This window comes from Loxodonta africana, chromosome 11 (genome assembly GCF_030014295.1).
Source record: "Loxodonta africana isolate mLoxAfr1 chromosome 11, mLoxAfr1.hap2, whole genome shotgun sequence".
Lineage (NCBI taxonomy): Eukaryota > Metazoa > Chordata > Mammalia > Proboscidea > Elephantidae > Loxodonta > Loxodonta africana.
The window spans coordinates 85,280,658-85,298,347 of record NC_087352.1 but is presented as its reverse complement, the minus strand read 5'-3'; the positions used below and the strand labels follow the sequence as shown (position 1 = coordinate 85,298,347).

General features: G+C 40.6%; 1 protein-coding gene across 5 annotated transcripts in view; it reads left to right on the top strand.

The window, feature by feature from the left end:
• The first annotated feature begins 7,250 nt into the window (after positions 1-7,250).
• Positions 7,251-17,690, top strand: part of IMPACT (impact RWD domain protein) — a 30,766-nt gene continuing 20,326 nt past the window's right edge. The window contains exons 1-4 of one of the 5 annotated variants that reach the window (XM_003406353.4): positions 7,542-7,671; positions 8,812-8,940; positions 9,912-9,964; positions 11,272-11,334. In XM_003406353.4, coding sequence (XP_003406401.1) covers positions 7,636-7,671; positions 8,812-8,940; positions 9,912-9,964; positions 11,272-11,334 — 281 coding nt within the window. In that variant the 5' untranslated portion in view covers positions 7,542-7,635. Of the gene's footprint in view, positions 7,672-8,811; positions 8,941-9,911; positions 9,965-11,271; positions 11,335-17,690 lie in introns of all 5 variants that reach the window. The other 4 variants (XR_010323480.1, XM_023543919.2, XM_023543921.2 and 1 more) reach the window with 4 other exon arrangements.

The window sequence follows — 17,690 nt, the reverse complement described above, 5'->3', positions numbered from 1 at the left end:
CCAGCCCACCTGCCCCGTTTCCATCCATCTAGTTTCCCTGCCCTCCTTGCCTTTTCATCTTTGCTTCTGGGTACACTGGTGACTGGTCTGGTATAGTAGATTACTTAAAGGATAACATTTCTCACAGGTGGTGGTGTTTATTTTATAGGCCAATCTATTATTTGGCTGAAAGCTGACCTCTGGGAGTGGCTTCAGTTCCCAGTTGAAAGCATACCTTAGGGCAGTAGTCTCAGGGGTTCTGCTAGTCCCTATCAGTACAGTAAGTCTGGTCTTTTTTTATGAATTTGAGTTTTGTTCTACATTTTTCTCTGATTCTAACCAGAACCCTCTATTGTGTCCCTGGTTGGACTGGTCAGTAGTGATATCTGAGCACCATCTAGTTCTTCTGGCCTCAAGCTAGAAGAGGCTGTGGTTTGCGTGGGCCATTAGACCTGTGGGTTAATTTGTTCCTTGAGTCTTTGGTTTCTTCCACTCTCCTTTGCTCCAGACGGGAAGAGACCAATAGTTGCCATTCAACTAATATTTACTGAGTATCTACTATATGCTGGGGCTGCTTCTGGTGTTGGGGACACAGTGATGAATAAGATAGACAATATCTATGCCCTCACAGAGCTTACATTCTAATTGAGGAAGGCAGGTCACAAACACATTAAAAATACATAAGGTAGATAATTGTTGGATGCTGATTAGTACTGTGAAGAAAATTATGTAGGATAATGGCACAGTGTGAGAAAGAAAAAATCACCTCTATTAGCTGGGAGCTGGCCCTGCACTCACAGCTGGACTGTGGTGGTATCCTGCTGAACATAAGCAATTTCACAGCACATCAACTTCAAACTAGGTCACTCTGTGACCATGATGAAGCAAGACAAAGAAAAGATCACTCTGTAATCATGTCTGGGCACAGGCAAAACCAAGGACACTGCAAACCACTAAAATGGACAAACATCCTCTTCTTCCAGCTAACATGAGTAAATGCTTCCTCTTTACCAGTTACAGGTTTAGTCCCACTGTTTCTCCTGCCTCCAAGATAAGATTCATTGAGGTACTCCATCTTAGAATTACTCCTCTTCCCTGAGAGCCCCCAATCCAAAGAAAACCCCACTTATTTGAGCACTCCCACTCAAATCACTGAACCCAAACCCAAACCCTCTAACAAGCCCCTGGTAGCACTTTCTTACTGCGATGCCTCACCTTCACCATGGGGTGTCAGGAGATGCCTTTGGCACCATTATTTTTTCTAGCTGTTGTTTATCCAATTGTCAGTTAGCCTTCCCAGGCTGCAGCGTTATTTATAATCATGTTACATTAAAGGATTTCTTTCTTTCCCTAATTGCTTGTTAATCTTGACTCTCCTTTGACATTATTTCCTTGACAGGGCTTCTCCACAAATCTCGTACCCAGTATTTTAATCTTCCTTTGTAACTTTTATCACTTTTCTTGGCCATGATGGGTCAAACTGTTGTCTAGAACACAAATAAGTGGCACAAAGAGAAACTACTGACATTCATTGCTCTATAGCCAGCCATATTAGCTTTCACTGGTTGAGAAACACACAAAGAATAACGACTCATTAATAGTGTACCAAGATGGCTCATTTATTTTTGGTTTCTTAAATATTTTAAGGGCATAATTCCTTAAAATATTTTAGAAACAGACACTATTACTACTACTTAATACTATACAGCAGAATTCACCCGTGTTACAGTGTATCCTACAGCAGCATGCATTAGGCTGGGTCCTGGAGAAATCTAAATCAAACCAAATCCGTTGCCATCGAGTCAATTCCAAATCACAAATGAGGTTAAATGTGCGAGAAATGCATTAGGGGAAACGCTTGTGAGATAAAATGTGGTAGGAGCCTGAAGAGGCTCAGAGAGTCACCAGACAGATGCAAATCTTACCCCTGAATAGAAGGGAAGGGAAGCAGGAAGATTGATCGTGTGGAAGAAGTTCTAAGTTCAAGCAGGCTTTCAGGGAGTCCTGGGGCCCAAATCACCGATCAGAAGGGTATCATACCTCCCAGGGATGGGCCAGCCTTAGTGTCTGCACTCTTGGCTGGGAGCAATCCACGAGAAGCATGGTCTCTGTGCAAACATGGTAATATATTTCATAGCCGAGGCCTAAGGGGGAGGGCAGGTAGGATGTGTGCCCTGGGCGTTGGTGTGCACCTTGGGTGCTGGTTGAGGCGGGCTCCAATGAGCAGTTTCTATGGGCCAGCACAGTTTCCATCACCAGCTGTGAGAAATCGTATGGCAATTTAATACTAATTGCCCTAGGTGGTATTTTCTGCAGTCAGGCCTGTTTCAGAGCACAGTACCTGGGACCCTCCATCAATTACTCTTGCTGCTAAGATCTGAGAGGCACTTTCTCATTGCCAACACACAAAATTCTCAAAATGTAATGTGCATACAAATCATCTGGTGATCTTATTTAAATTCAGATTCAGTGTGTCTGGGGTGGGGCCTAAGACTCTGCACATCTTATATGCTCTCAGGTAATACAATGCTGTCGGTCTACAGACCTCACTTTGAGTAGCAAGGTCCTAGAGAACACTCAGAAGGGCTTGATTCAAACCATCTGAACAGGCTTACGAAGAACCCGTCTCAGGCTTAGTATCTCACCAGTATCTGCGACCTCTGTTGCAGTCAGAAGATGTACACAGCTCCAAGTTAGATTTTTCCTTTCAAATAATTCATTCCCCCTTGCTTCAAACATCACACTGTCAACCCCTCTTGCCACACTGCTTGCACAACTCTTTTACGAACAGCTCGATACATCTGCACATGTGTATTCGTTTTTGGTACCAAGAGAGGGCTTGCAGGGTTTTGGCTGTCTGGGATCTCAATCATACTGCCTTCCCCCTCCAATTATTTGATTTGGATAGTTTGCTTCTTCATTTTAAGCAGAACAGTTTCAAGGCCCTCCTTCCAACCAACCAAACTGAGCTCCAAAGTCCATGTTACACAGAAATTCTGGTGCAGCCAGTCGTCCCATTTCCCTTCCAGGTGGCAGTCCTGAGGGATTTGGCCCCATGCATCTCCTCCAGCTGGCCTGAAGACTTCTACAGTTATCCTAATACACGAATCTTTCCATCTATCATTAAATAGAACTTCCCCTTTCCTAGGAGTCCTGGCTGGTGCAAATGGTTAAGCACTCGACTACTAGCCGCAAGGCTGGCAGTTCCGAACCCACCCAGAGTTGCCTCAGAATCTGCAAGGTCACAGCCTTGAAAATCCTATGGATTATAGTTTGACTCTGTACAATTCCCTTCCTTCACTCTAGCTACTGACCTCTCTGTGTACCCTGGCTTAATTCCCTACAGTGTCTATTGTAGTGCGACATGAAACCTCTTTGCAGTGAATGATTTGGCCTTTTATTCCTGGTTCTGAGTGGGGGCTGACCTGACTAAGAGGGATCACCTGTGGGCCCAAGCCTGCCTAAGCCTCAGGAGGCTAGTGAGGTCAATAAAAGCCTGGGAAGAAGGTGGCTTGCTGGGGCCTCCTGGATTGAAGAATGTGAACATTCCGCTCTCTGAGGGAACAGCATTTCCCCTGGGGACACGGGAGCTTTGTGCTGAAGAACCCTCCCTCCCCGCACCGCCCCCCCCCCCCCACGGCCTCCAATCCTTGTCCCAGGCGTGAAGATGTTAGCCCAGGGGATCAGACATTGGGAAATTCTTCAGAAGACATCAGCACCAGTAACAGCAGAAACCTTGGACCCAGTAGAAGCAGCTGTTGCTAGGTCGAGTTGGTTTCAACTCATAGCCAGGAGAAACAGAGGCAGAGCCCAAGAGAAAGCAGAAGCCAGGGTCTGCTGAGCAGAGAAGCGAAAGCAGTGGACTGAGATGAGTGAGCCCAGAACTATAATGTACTCGGGGTTGTGACAGCACTGGAAGCAACAGAGATCAAGTGTGGGCCTGGCAGCCACAGATACCCAACCTGAAGCTCACTGGAGCCTGTCCCAAGTGCAGGGGGGCCTGTTGAGTTCAGGGGAAGCCTGCCCCTGAGCCTAGGTGCATCCCATGCAGGGGCTGCCCTCAGCAGTTCTGCATCAAGAGCTGTGGTGATGCCGGCCCAGGACTGTCTAGAGGCTGCTGTGCCAAAGCTGGACCAGCAGCAAACCTGCTGACAACTAAGATGTGCCCCCCCAGTGACGTAAGAGTAAATATTGATTTTTCCAACCTGAAACTTATTTAAGAGTGAACATTGATTTCTATTTACTGTTTGGTGGCTACTTTCCATGTGCTAGTGCTCTGAGAGTGTCTTGTGTGCTCTGGCTCTGATAGGATGAATATGATATTATCAGTGATCAACCTGAGAGTACATGGCATGTAGAAGATAGTGGTTTTCACGCTTTCTTCTAAAGCCATGGAATCTTTTCTTCAAAGAAAGCTTATATTAAATAGATTAGGCTGGTCCAGCTGAAACAGCTGGGGATGAAATTAGAGGTGGTCAGGAACACACCTTGTCTTCAAGGTGTTCAAACATTATTCTGAAAGCTGTGGGGAGCACACAGAGGATTTCAAGGAAGAGAAACACAAGACCAGACTTGTACATTTGAAAGATCACTCCGGCAAAGGTGTAGGGAATGACTTAAAGGGGGTCCGGATGGAGGATCTGAGGAATATAAGTGATATAAAGGAATCAGAATCATCAGAACTTGGCACCTGGGTACGGAGGCAGTGAAAATGGGGAATATTGTATGTCTTCCAGGTCTCAAACTTGGGCAACTGCTGATGTAGTGATGCTGGGTTGCCAATCACCGAACTGGGGCAGACAGGAAGGACAGGTTTAGAGAGAAAGATAATGAGTTCAGTTTTGAACATACCAAGTTTCAGGGAGACATCCAGTAACCAACTGGCTAAATGGATGTGAAAAGCAGCAGAATCTGGCTTAGAGACCCCTCTTGTATCCAGCAGTATGTTACTGTTTGCAGACCATTTTCCACTTCTACTGAGAACGGTTTAATATGAACTACTCAAAATTCATATTGTCTTTAACAACTGAATTGTCTGTAAAATCTTGGTGTCTTCCAGTGTGTTCTGCAAAATGTAGGTTGGCTGCTACACTTGTTACTTCAATAATTATTTCTTTCTCTTTCCAAAGTGTTCTTTGCATATCTGAGTTTTGGGCCCTATTCAGAGTTTTATGTATTGGCCATATATGCTCGAGCAGGTCAAAGAAACAGGGAGGATTTTGTTCTGCTCCCTTTAGAAAAGTCATTTCCTTTTAGAATCGGAGCTCAAACAAAAGTATAAAGTCTCTAGCTATGAGAAAATAAGAATTAACAGAAAATCATCAGAGTAACCTGCGGAAGGTAAGATGATAGGCTGGGTTACTATGATATGTGGTAAGAAGGGAGCTACTACATGTAACCAACTGGACAGGTGGTGCTTTGTTTAGATGATTAAGTTATGCTGTGCAATGTTTTATGTGATGCTTTAATATGCTGGCTTTCGATTTTGAGTTTAAAATCCTTAAGGGGCCACTGATAGGGAAGAGCAGTTGCTGAGAAGTTGAGACTTCAGGTCCATTACCAATATTTCAGCCAGAGCAACCTAATCTGTTTCACATACATTTTCATTGAAGAACAGATTCTGTGGCCTTTTTTTTTTTTTTAATGTGTGAAAATCACTATTTTATGAAATGGAAGCTACAAGGCATACAAAGGTCAGTGAAGAAAGAGGTTAGGGTGAAGGATGGAAACCTGTTTAAGATAGATGGACAGCTACATAATATTAGGATAACTGCAGAAGTCTTCAGGCAACCTGGAGGAGATACATGTGGCCAAACCCCTCAGGAATCCCAGGCAAAGTCTCCACCTAGAAGAGAAATACCATAATGAATTGATTGCACCACGGACTCTGGAGCCCAATTTGGTTGGAAGAAGGGTCTTGAAGTTGTTTTTGCTCAAGACGAAGAAAATATACACTGTCCAAACCAGTTAACTACAAATAATTCACAAATAATTGAAGAGAGAGGATGTGATTCACACAGGGCTAAAGCCCTCCAAGCCCTCTCTTGGAGCCCAAAACAATGCACACATGCAGATTTATGGAGGTGACCATAGAGAAGTGTGTACACAGTGTGACAGGAGGAGACTGAGAGCTGTGATATCAGCGGCAATAGAATATATAAACTTCCTTTTCCTCTCTGGAACATTTTTGCTCCCACTCTTCAATTAGCTAACCTCTTTCTGGCCTTCCACAACTCCGTTCAAGCATTCCCTCCAACAAGAAGCCCCATATAATTTGAATAGGCCATCTTTGTGCTACCAACGCAATAAGGCTTACTCCTAGTCAATTTTACTGTTGACTTTTGTTCTCCCACATCTTAGCTCATTAACAAACCTTTTTTTTTTTTGGCAACTCTAGTGCGTAGCACACTAAGAGCCTAATAAATGTCTGTTGAATTAATAAATCCACAAGGTTTATACTATGATTCCCTCAAAGCAATGCAGGTAGAATTCTTAACAGGTACTTACGTAGCATAACTGTGTCTCAGAAAAGAGTTTTCAGGGGAGCCTGAAAAATGCCCATGACTACGGAAGAAAGGAGGAATACCCGGTGGTGCAAGTGGTTAACACACTGAGCTCGTAACCTAAAGGCTGGAGGTTTAAGTCCACCCACATGCACATCAGAAGAAAAGCTTGGAAATCTACTCCCCCAAAATCAGCCACTGAAAACCCAAGGAGCACAGTTCTACTCTCTGGGGTTACCATGAGTTGGATCAGACTTGACCACCGCTGGTGCTGGTTCTAAGGAAGAGGAGAACAAACTTAATATTTTGAGTTTTTGCATATGAATGTGTGGAGAAAATGAGGCAAAAAGGGATAAAATACCTAGAAGGGGTTTATTTCTCAGTGTAACTCTAGCCATTTGTCTTGAATAAGGTGACTGATACAATTCACAACCAATGTACTGCAATGTATGAGTTGGGGGCAAAGCAGAAATAACACAAACTATGATTCACATTTTTTGAATAATGTAACAAAGATTCTCATGTTGACTGGCATAACTAGTGTCACGTATAAAAGTTGCTCCTAGACAAAATTTTTAAGAACAGTAAAGAAAGCTAATGCAATACAACGGTGGGTGAATATAATTCTTCCTCGTGCTTTTAAAATTGTTGCCTGCTCTCTCCTCGCACTTTTTTTTTCTGTAAATCAAACCCATCTTTGTCAAAATCATACAAAATAACTTTAACACATTAAAACAACAACAACAAAAAACCCTGCCTTCAAACGCAGACGAGTCTGGTACTGTAGACTGCGGCTGAGTCCCTTCCTGGGACGTAGCGGTAAACTCGACTCTCCGACGTCTCCGGGGGTTATGATGCTACCGAGACCACAGTGGACGAGTGGACAAGCAGAAGCCCCCAGCCCCAGCGAATTTCCTGGAGACAGAACCAAGAAAGCTTCCTCACGGGAAGACAGTTTCCCCGGGGTGAGGAGAGCGTGGGCCTGCAGCCCTCTCCGCGCTGGCCTCGCAACCCGGAAACAGATGTGGGCGGCGGCGCTGCCGGGTTGCAGTTCCGGGTCAGGCCAGTTGCAGACTGCGCTGTGTTGCTGCCGCAGTGCCCCGCCTCTGCGCTCTGGACTTGGCGGTAGCTGCCCGGCAGCTCCTAGAGTCAAATGGCTGAGGGAGATCCAGGGACCGACCAGAGGCAGGTGAGGCCCCGTCGGGCGCGGATCCAACAGGCGTGACTTGGCCTCACTTTGCAGACCCCGACCTCCTCCGCAGAGGGGCTCTCCACCCGGGGTCACCCCCAGTCCCACCTGCACCGCCCGGCAGTGGCGTTTTTTGCACCACCTTCTTCCATCTTTTCTGGCGTTTATCCTTGGCTGCGCGCTCTTGGGCCAGCGGTTCCCCAGCGGTAGTGGGTTCGCCTCGGGCAGTGTCATGGCCAACCATCAGCACGGGATAGCACGTCAAGCATCAGAGGCCGAAACCTGGGTTCTGCTCCCTGCTCTGTTGCTGCTGGGTCATTTTGGACCAGCCATTAGAGAACCCCCGTTTCTTCCTTTGCCAAGTGGGCAGTTACGCAGACCGTTGAGCTCCCTGCAGGGCCACCGAGTTTTCCTCATCTTAGTACTGAGCTTTCCGCGGTGCCTGGCTTATGTGGGCGTTCAGTAAGGCTTTTCCCACAGGCCTATGCGGTCAAAATGAGATGATAGAAAATTTAATGCGTATTTGGTTCTGGTTTCTCATTTTTAGCTCCAGTTCTTTTTCTTCTTAAACCCCAAATCAAAATAGTGATTCCTGGAAGGTTTTGAGGATGTGCTTGCCAAAAACAAAGCAACTATCACCCAGCCCACGTTCCCCATACCCCCCTCCCCCAAAACAATAAATCAAACAAAAACCGAGTGAGACCCAGCAGGAATCTAGGGCTAATGCGTGGCAAGACCTTACCGGGAGTGGGAATGGGGATTGCCTGCTTAAAAAAAAAAAATAGGGGGAGCCGAGAAAATAAATGTTTCTTCTAAATTGTGAGTCTCAATACAGGGCATGGGACTGTATATATATATTGTGGCTTAGTAGTGACCAGAAGCACAATAATGTAGTAGCCAGGCTGGTTTCCAGTCATCTTAATAGTGTCTGGCAACCTACCCACAAAGCAGGACATGGTGACCTCTGCTGAGAATCTTTTGACCTCCTAAGGCTCATCCAGGGCTTCCTTATCCAAGTGTTCTTTTTTTAAATAGGCTAGTGATGTTAAATGTAAATAACTTAAAAAGCAGTAAGGAGGAATCAGGTTTTTAGGGTATATAAATTTGTTGACTTTTTTCCCCCTGGTCACCTTCTTTCAGAATGAGGAAATTGAAGCCATGGCAGCTATATATGGCGATGACTGGTGTGTCGTTGATGAGTGTGCCAAAATATTTTGTATTAGAGTTAATGACACTGCAAAAAATCCCAAATGGACACTTTGCTTGCAGGTATTTTTTTCCCCTTTTCTAAAGCCATTTTCCAGTTACGGCACTGACTGTGTGATTGTGTGATTGACCACTATTCTTTTAACTAAAATTTTTTATGTTCTAAATTGCCTTTTGTTGTTGTTGTTGGCTTTTCTCAGTGATCTGTTAAACGTATGGCTAATTAAATCTCAGATCAAGCCGTGCTTTAATATATAGCTTCATTTTTTATCTCAATTCTTTTAATTATTTAAAATGTTCTTAATGTACCATTGACAGGCTTGAGTTTCACTTCCTTTCATTTATCCTGTCCATCTAATAGGTGAGTGTCTAAATCTGGGAAGATGACTAACAGTAAAAGGAAGAATAAGTAATTTAGATGATTCATAGAGTATATATTCATTTCTTTATAACCCAGCATCTGATAGGATAAAATAAAGATGACTTCCTATACTTTTAACATGAAGGATGCTACATTGAGCTTTTGTCAGTATTTTTACAGTAATAATGATTTGAAAAGAAATGTACTGTTTTCTGTTGTGTTAGCTATTCCATCATAAGTTTAATAGGATTTTATATTATATCATTATCATATACTTAATAGGATTTTATATTTTATAGGAATTTGTTTTTTGCATATGTCTTCAGAAGAATACCTGAAAAATGTTTTAATACCACTTGATCCATTCAAGGTTAGGGTATAGGGTCCCTATATCAGTTTTCCTTTTGTCCTTCTACTCATATTTTCACATTATCATTGATTTTACGATTTCTATGCGACTGATGATCTTCTCCTTTAAAACTGCTGCGTCACTAACACCTATCCAGCATAGACGCAGACATACTAAGGGGGAGCTCACTGCTGAGATTTAACAAAACAGTGGTTTTGTTTTTTAGTCTGGCAAGTTAGAAATTTGTCCAATGACTAGCTTTACAAATACTATTCTTGATCCATGATAAAGTGTATACAGATTTGTTTTTAAACTGCTTCATAGGTGCTGCTACCGAAAGAATACCCAAGTACAGCTCCACCCATTTATCAACTGAAGTAAGCAATATCTCTACATTTATATTTTTATAAAAGGATTATACTTCTCAAAGACTGTTTCTCTTTACATTGTGTTTATATAAAAGACCTTTCTTTTTAAAATGCATGTAGAAGTTAAAAACACCTTTTGGACTTGCTTTACAGCATTTAAATAAAAAATTATATAAAAATACCTTGAAATATGCCACTTAGTTTAAAAGAAAACCTCAGGGTTCCTAGGAATACATTAGCTACAGAATTGTTTTTAGAGGTAGAGAAGGAAACCTTCTTTAGGCAGCCTGTTGTTGTTAGTTGCCATAGCAGTGATTCTTAACTCATAGCAACCCTGCGTCATAGCAACCCCGCGTGACAGAGAACTGCCTCATAGGGTTTTCTAGATTTTAATCTTTATGGGAGCAGATTGCCGGCTCTTTCTCCTGTGGAGGGGCTGGGTGGGCTTGAACCACCAACCTTTTGGTTATGCTGTGTCATTAGGGCTCTCTTTAGACAACCTAGTCATCTAGAATCCCTGGCCCTTGGAGCCTCTCCTAATCTAGTTCTGATGACCTAGCCACAGTTCCTTGATGTACCTTTACCCAAGATTGCCTGCCTTCTAGAAGTGGTGCTTCTGGTGCTTCTCCCTGCCCCTCCCCCCAGCTCTTGTTGCGCAGCCATTTTCTTAGCAACCCAGGCTTAATCTTCATGAATCCTGACCTGTCGGGTCTACCTCACCCACTTGGCCTAGTAAGATTTATAAACCTGTGAGCAGAATTGTATAAAAATCTCAATGAAATTTGATATTCATAATGGTTTTGTAACTTGCTCTTATTTATTGAAAGTAGTAAATATAATTATAGAATGCTTATAAACCTAAATATCCTTTTTAAAAAATCATTTTTTTCCTAAAATCATGTGGCAACCAGTTTATTTGTTAGAGTTGCTTTTAAGACACCAGTTAGAAAAAATTGGGAACCTCTGATATTATGGCAAACAGTATGAATCTGGAAATCTAGACTCTAGAACCTGTTCTGTCATTATATAAACTTGGGCAAGTCTCTGATACCCTGTGTATGAACCTGTCCCTGTTTTTTAAACCATTCAAATAGAAAATAATGGATTTTGGCATTGTCATGGTTTGTTGGAAAAAGCAAATGAGTTAATGCTGATGAAAGCATTTTGGAGCTGTATAGATTTATACAAATATAACATTTTAATGAAAATAGATAACTTGTTAAATAAAACCAAATTTGTGACTTAATGAGGAATTTCTGTATGAGATAAAAACATAATCCTTGAATAATCTTCTTTCTTGTTTTATTTCATTCTAGTGCTCCTTGGCTTAGAGGGCAAGAACGTATGGATTTATCCAACAGCCTTGAGGAAATATATATGTAAGTGACAGATGATTCAAAAAAAGTTCTATAAGTGATTCTGTTGTGGGCTTTTGTTGAAACCATGATTGTGTTAGTGGCTTTTCTAAACTTTCTGTTAAGCCGCCTTTCCATTAAAAAAGGATTCCCTTGAAGAGACCTCGAAAGGCTGGTTTTATAATTGTAAGTATACATTTGATATGACTTCTAGTCAGATATAAAAATACAGTAATTAAGAGCTAATAGCTATAAAAATACTTAGTTAACTGTGAAAGTAAATTCAGAGATCACAGTTCTTGTTTTGGTATTTTCATAGACTAGATAGAACAAAATTGATAACAGAATGCTAAGCTTAATTATTTATCAAACTAAGATAAATTTTTAATAATTTTTCTTATTTTAGACCATAGGACTAAGAATCTATTTTTCATTCGTTCAACAAATACTATATATCAGGCACTGTGTTTTTTTTTTTTTTGTACTAGATCCTGGCTACAAACAGAAAAAAAACAGAAATGATCCATTTTTATGGTGTTCAGAATTTACTTGGGGGGGAGATATTACTTGTAACATCATAAAAATAAGTGCAAAATTGCGGGTGTGGTATATACTCCTGTGAAAGAAGTATATGCAGCACTAAGAAGTTTGAAACCAAACCTAACCTAGTCTAGGACATCTTATTTGAACCAGGGGCCGAGCTACTTAGGTGACGATAACGCCAGTGAGGGCACAGCATGGGCAAAGGCTCAAGGGAGGTTGGCACATTTCAGGAAACAAGTAATGGTGGTATGAAGTGAGAAGAGGAAGAGAGCAAGGTGGGAAGATGATTTAGAGATGGCAGAGAAAGTCATGCAGAGTCTCATGGGCCACATTAAGGATGGTTCATCTTTATCTTAAGAGCAGTGGGAAACAGAAGGGTTTTAAGTACTGGGCACTGTCTTAGTTACCTGTTCTGTTAGGTGCTGTCAAGTCGATTCCAGCTCGTAGCGACCCCATGTGTTCCAGAGTAGTACTCTCTATAGGATTTTCTTGGCTCTAATTTTTATGGAAGCAGATTGCCAGGTCTTTCTACCTAGGAACCGCTGGGTGGGTTTGAACTGCCAGCCTTACCGTTAGCAGCTTAGTGCTTAACCACTGTGCCACTTAGTACTGCTGTAATAAAAGATACCACAAGCGAGTGGCCTTAAAGAACAAAAAACTTATTTTCTCACAGTTCTGGAGGCTAAAAGTCCAAAACAGGGTCTTGAACGTGTCAGTTTCTTCTGTGGGTTTCTCCCCTAGTTTCTGATGCTTGCTGGCGATCCTTTGTTAGTAGAGTCCTCACATGGCGTCCGTCTTCCCCCATGTGTATCTGTGTTTATTCTTCTCTTTTTTTAAAGAAAACACTCAAAAATGATTAGGTTCAGGACCCACTCTACTCTGATGTGACCTCATTAATGTAATTAAACTGCTATTTCTAAATAGGGTCATATTTACAGGTACAGGGGAGGACTTCTGCATTTCATTTTGCAGGATATAATTCAGTACGTAAGAGGCACCATTATAAGATTTTAATTTTAAAAAGGTCATTCTATTTATGCAAAGAACTGATTGGAAGAGAACAAGAATAGATGTGGAGATATCAGTTAGGCTGATGCAATAGTCCAGAGAATATATAACTATGATTTGGATTAATTTCAATGAGATTTATTAATTTATAAAACAAATAAGGTCCTGGAGTATTAGTGTTACTCTGGACTGGTGAGGGTTGTGTTCTGTGTTCTGGGTGGCAACCTCATTTGGTACAGTGAGAGTAAGCAATTACCCCTTTGTTCCTCTGAGCTCCAGGGACGTTTCTTTCCCTATCAAATATTTAATTAGAAAGTTGTGTATCTTTGTGAAACTGATTCTACAGCTTTCCTTCCTAGAGGAAGCGTGGTTGTCTTTGGGTTCCCAGGTTTGAGGAAGTGTGGTCCTCACCCCAGGTTTGCGGTTTACATTTGACCCTAGAAGTAACCAAGAACTGGACATATCAGTATGGGATGTTCCCATTTAGTAGTTTCATCACCGTTAGCATCTAAATATTATTTATTTTTTCAGTTAAATTTTTTCTGATTTCTCACTAAACTGGAGATATAATTGGCCACTCCTACTTTTGTGTCCCCAACAAACTTCTTTCTGTAATCCTTTACTCTTACCAATTTATCTCCCCAGGAAAGTAAAGTAAGATATGTATACTGCACATTTGTTCACCAGTGATGTCCTAATTGTACACCTGATGGTCAGTTTTCAGTATGTACTTATTTGACCTCTGTAGCCTTTGGTGGTGTTGACCACTTTTTGAAAATCTTTCCACCCTTGGCTTCCATCGTGTTAATCATATTCATTAGTTAGATTTTTCTGCTACCTGTGTACACTATCATGTATTCTGAAATGACTTCTTAACCTGCCTTTTCCCTATCCCAAAAATCCACCCCTTTACTAGGAGACACATTGACAGGACACAACTTAAATTCTCCTTTAAATAGTTCTCCTTAAATAGATTAGCTCAGCTATTTGAGATTTAGGAAGGGTCAGAAACTACAAAGCAGTTTGTCCTAAAGATGGAATATGGGTCATACTGTATTTTTTATTAAAAGTACATGGAAAACCCCAGTTTACTTTTTCAGTGGTATTATTTTTACACAAATGGTTTAAATAGAAGTGTACATTCTGTTTTAAAAAGTTTAGTGTGAGTTCATTAAGTAAAAAAAAAAATTTTTTTTTTTTTACTTTTTCCACATAATTCCAGCAGGGGGCAGCAAGTGAAAAATATTATTGGCTGAAAAATTGAACATGTCATATAAACATATGAACATAGTTCTTAATGTTTATAGTGTTATTATGATTCCAAATGTTGTAACACTGTTTGGGTTTTTGTATTTATTTAGCATCATTGCTACACTTGATTTTTGCCTAGATAAAAAGATAAACTATGATTAGTTGTCTTATGAAAGGAGGTATGAAGTCAGAAAACTGACTTTTTTCAGTAAACATTTATTTTCAGCATCAAAATATGCTGGCGATCTCTTAGGAGTTTGGAATTTAAAAAATAAGATGTGTACCAAATACAATATAGTGCTGTAATTACTAAGAGGTTTGGACCAAGTGCTATAATAGCACGTTTTAGAGGTTTTAGCAAACTGGGGATGTGATGACCCAAAGAAGGGTTCCACAGTGAAGGAGACCTGTGGGGAGTGTTTAGCAGGTTATCAAAAGGGGCGGGCTTTTTTGGTAGAGGGAATTGAATGAATAAAATCACGTAGACATAAAGCCACCTGACATCTTTGGAGTTCAGCAAGTAGTTTAAGATGGCAGGTATATAAATTCAGATAGGTATAAGACAAAGAACCTTGTAAACTGAAGTAAAGTGGTTTGGACATTATCTTGTTGGCTCCAGGCATTGTAGGCGGATTTGTATGGCAGTGTGGAGAATGAACTGGGAAGAGTTGGGATTGAAGAGGAGTGAGTTGATAGTCTGTGACGCGTTTGAAGGAAGGTACCCTGTAGGAAAAGTAGTCAGTAACCCAAGAGGGAGATGGTGGAGGCCTTTATTAAGACCGTGAGAATGTGGATGGAGAAGAATGGTCAGTTAAAGAAATATTGAAGAACATAGGACTTGGTGACTGATTAGATGTAGATTTATTTGGGTGGCATATCTTATTTTTTTCTTAAATATTTTGTATATGGGTATTTTAAATAAAAAAATAATATTTTAATAAAACAAAAGGGAAGTAAAATTTAAAACACTTGGAACATTATATTTTTAAGAGAAAACGAAAGGGATTAAAAATATTTTTTGTAGTATTTGAATTTGTTATAGTCCATTAACTGTTTAATTTAAAATCCAAGAAAATGATTATTCTAATCTCCTATAGCTCTTCACATTTCGATATATCATGGCGTCTCAACACTTAACATTGGAGAGTGAAGCTTCTGGAATTCAGTCTTTGAAATGGTGTGACCTCTTTGTGTCTCTGTCCTCAGCTGTAAAAATAGGAGTAACATCATTACAAGGATTAAATGACATTATATAGTGTAGTTTTGCACATCCTGCAAGCTATCATTATTATTGTTCATATTAAAATAATTATAATTTTGTCATTTTGAAGATGAGATGACTGAAACGCAGAGATTGAGAGATTTGTTTAAAATCAGACAGTTTAGTAGTGCATTTTAATAAGTAGCTTTACTTTTAAATCAATAAATTATAAATATTGGAAAATTAAAGATAAAAAAGATAGAGCCACAAGTAAAATTAGAGTCACAAATTACCTGACTTTGTTTTGATTGCACTAGACTGGATTATAGTTGTTTAAGTAGAGTTATTCACAAAATAGATCAACTAAAAAACTTGTTTTTTCATTCACATTGGCCTTTTACTCAAGTTGAAATTGTTCCAGACTTTCTATATTTAGCTACTTTATCCTAATTTGATTTTGTAAATAAAATCCTAACATCTCAGTGTATAACAAGTAGTTCTCAAATTTTCTCCCAGAGTCCTTAATATTCAGCAGACTTCCTCCAGGACCATTTGGTGGAAGGAAGGAGAGGCTCAGTCAGCAGGACTCCCAGCTCATCCCAGCTTTGTCTTTGTAGTTCGCTTTTGAATCTGGAAGACTCATCACACCAGTCACAAAAGTTTGAAAACCACATTACTCAACAATCACCAAATTCTAGGGGATAGTTAAAAGATATGAACGGAGCATTGTCACAAGAGAAAATATAAATACAGAAGTAACAGCAGCAAAAAATTGCAACAGACAGACACCAGACAACTTCAGTGGTAGCATTTTGGGGTCTAGGGAGAAGAATGATTCTCATTTAACTCAGGAAATCTTTCACACCCACCATGACTTCCTTACACTGGATTTCGGTAACAGTTGTGGTAAATACTAGTGAAGACGGAAGCATTCGATAAGTGATGCTGAGCAGAAGAGCTGCTGTTGTATAGTCCTCTGCAGGAAGCCAGGGCCTGGGGAGAGGAGATTGGGAGTTAAGGTTTAATTTCTTTCCATTTTTGTGGAAACATCACTTAATTCCTAAAATTCTTCAAGGTGTTATTCCAAGAAAACTGTCTGAATGTGGGTGAGTATTCACAGAAGGATGATTTTTTTTCCTGTCTCAAAGGGTTGTAAAGGATTATGTGAGGTAATACACATAAAGCATTTTCTACAGTATCTTGCATATAGTAAAAGTTCAGTAAATACTTGATATTCGTCTCATGTACTTTAGACGTGTTATCCGGAGGGAACTGTTCCTGGAGAAGGACATCATATTTGTTAGAGGGGGATAGAAAAAAAAGGAAGACCCTCAGTGATATGGATTGACACAGTGGCTGCAACAGTGGGCTCAAACATAGCAACTATTCTGAGGATGGCATAGGACCGGGCAGCATTCTGTTCTTTTGTACACAGGGCCGCTATGAGTTGGAACTGACTCAACGGCACCTAACAACAATGAATATTACTGCCTGTGGTGGTGATGATGTATAGAATGCTGTAGAATGAGATTAGGAGATGGAGAGACTTACACACAAAACTGTAAATTTGTTAGGACAGAGATTATAAATGCTGAGCTAAGGGGCCTAGTATCTCATTCACTGCATCTCCCTAGGGCTCCACATAGTGCTTGGTGTGTAGGAGAGGTCTTAGTCAAGATTTTTTGAATGAATTAGGAGAGGCTCACTTGAAAAGAAGCTACTTTTACTTTAAGAAACTTTTGAAAAAAATTATTTATTATCATCTGTTATAGACCTTGACAGATAACAGCTCTCACTTAATAGATGAGGAAACTGAGACTCAAGAGTTCTGGTGGCTTACTTGCATAAGGTCATAGCTGCTTGGTAGGAGAGCAAAGTACAGTGGGCAGCTGGTGCTTTAGGCCTGGGTTCCTGTCTGGCTTTGGGCTTCTTACTGCTTGTAAGGCTGTCTTGGACATGTTAATTGATCTAGGTATATTTTCTTGTTTGTACTTCATAGATGCTTATGAGGATTAAATGTCTTGCTATATATATTATACTCAGTGTATTTAGTATGTACTCAGTACATTTTACCTTTCTTCATCTCTATTCTTAACAGAGGATGGGAGTGGGAATTATTTAGTAGAAACTCAACCAACATTCTCAGTTTTTAAAAAGACTATTCCAATTGACTGTGCTCTCTCTGAAAAGAAAGGTTATAAAAGAACACACAGAGGATTGTGTTACTGCTAAGAGCTATGGGTGAGATGGGGAGGATTTGAGGGGACAGAATTATTTGGAGAAGCAGTGTTGTTTCTTCTGCATGCTGGTTTTGAAAGTTTCCTTTGGTGGATGCTGATGAATGCTGATAAAGAGAAATAGTGGTTTCAAGGGGAGC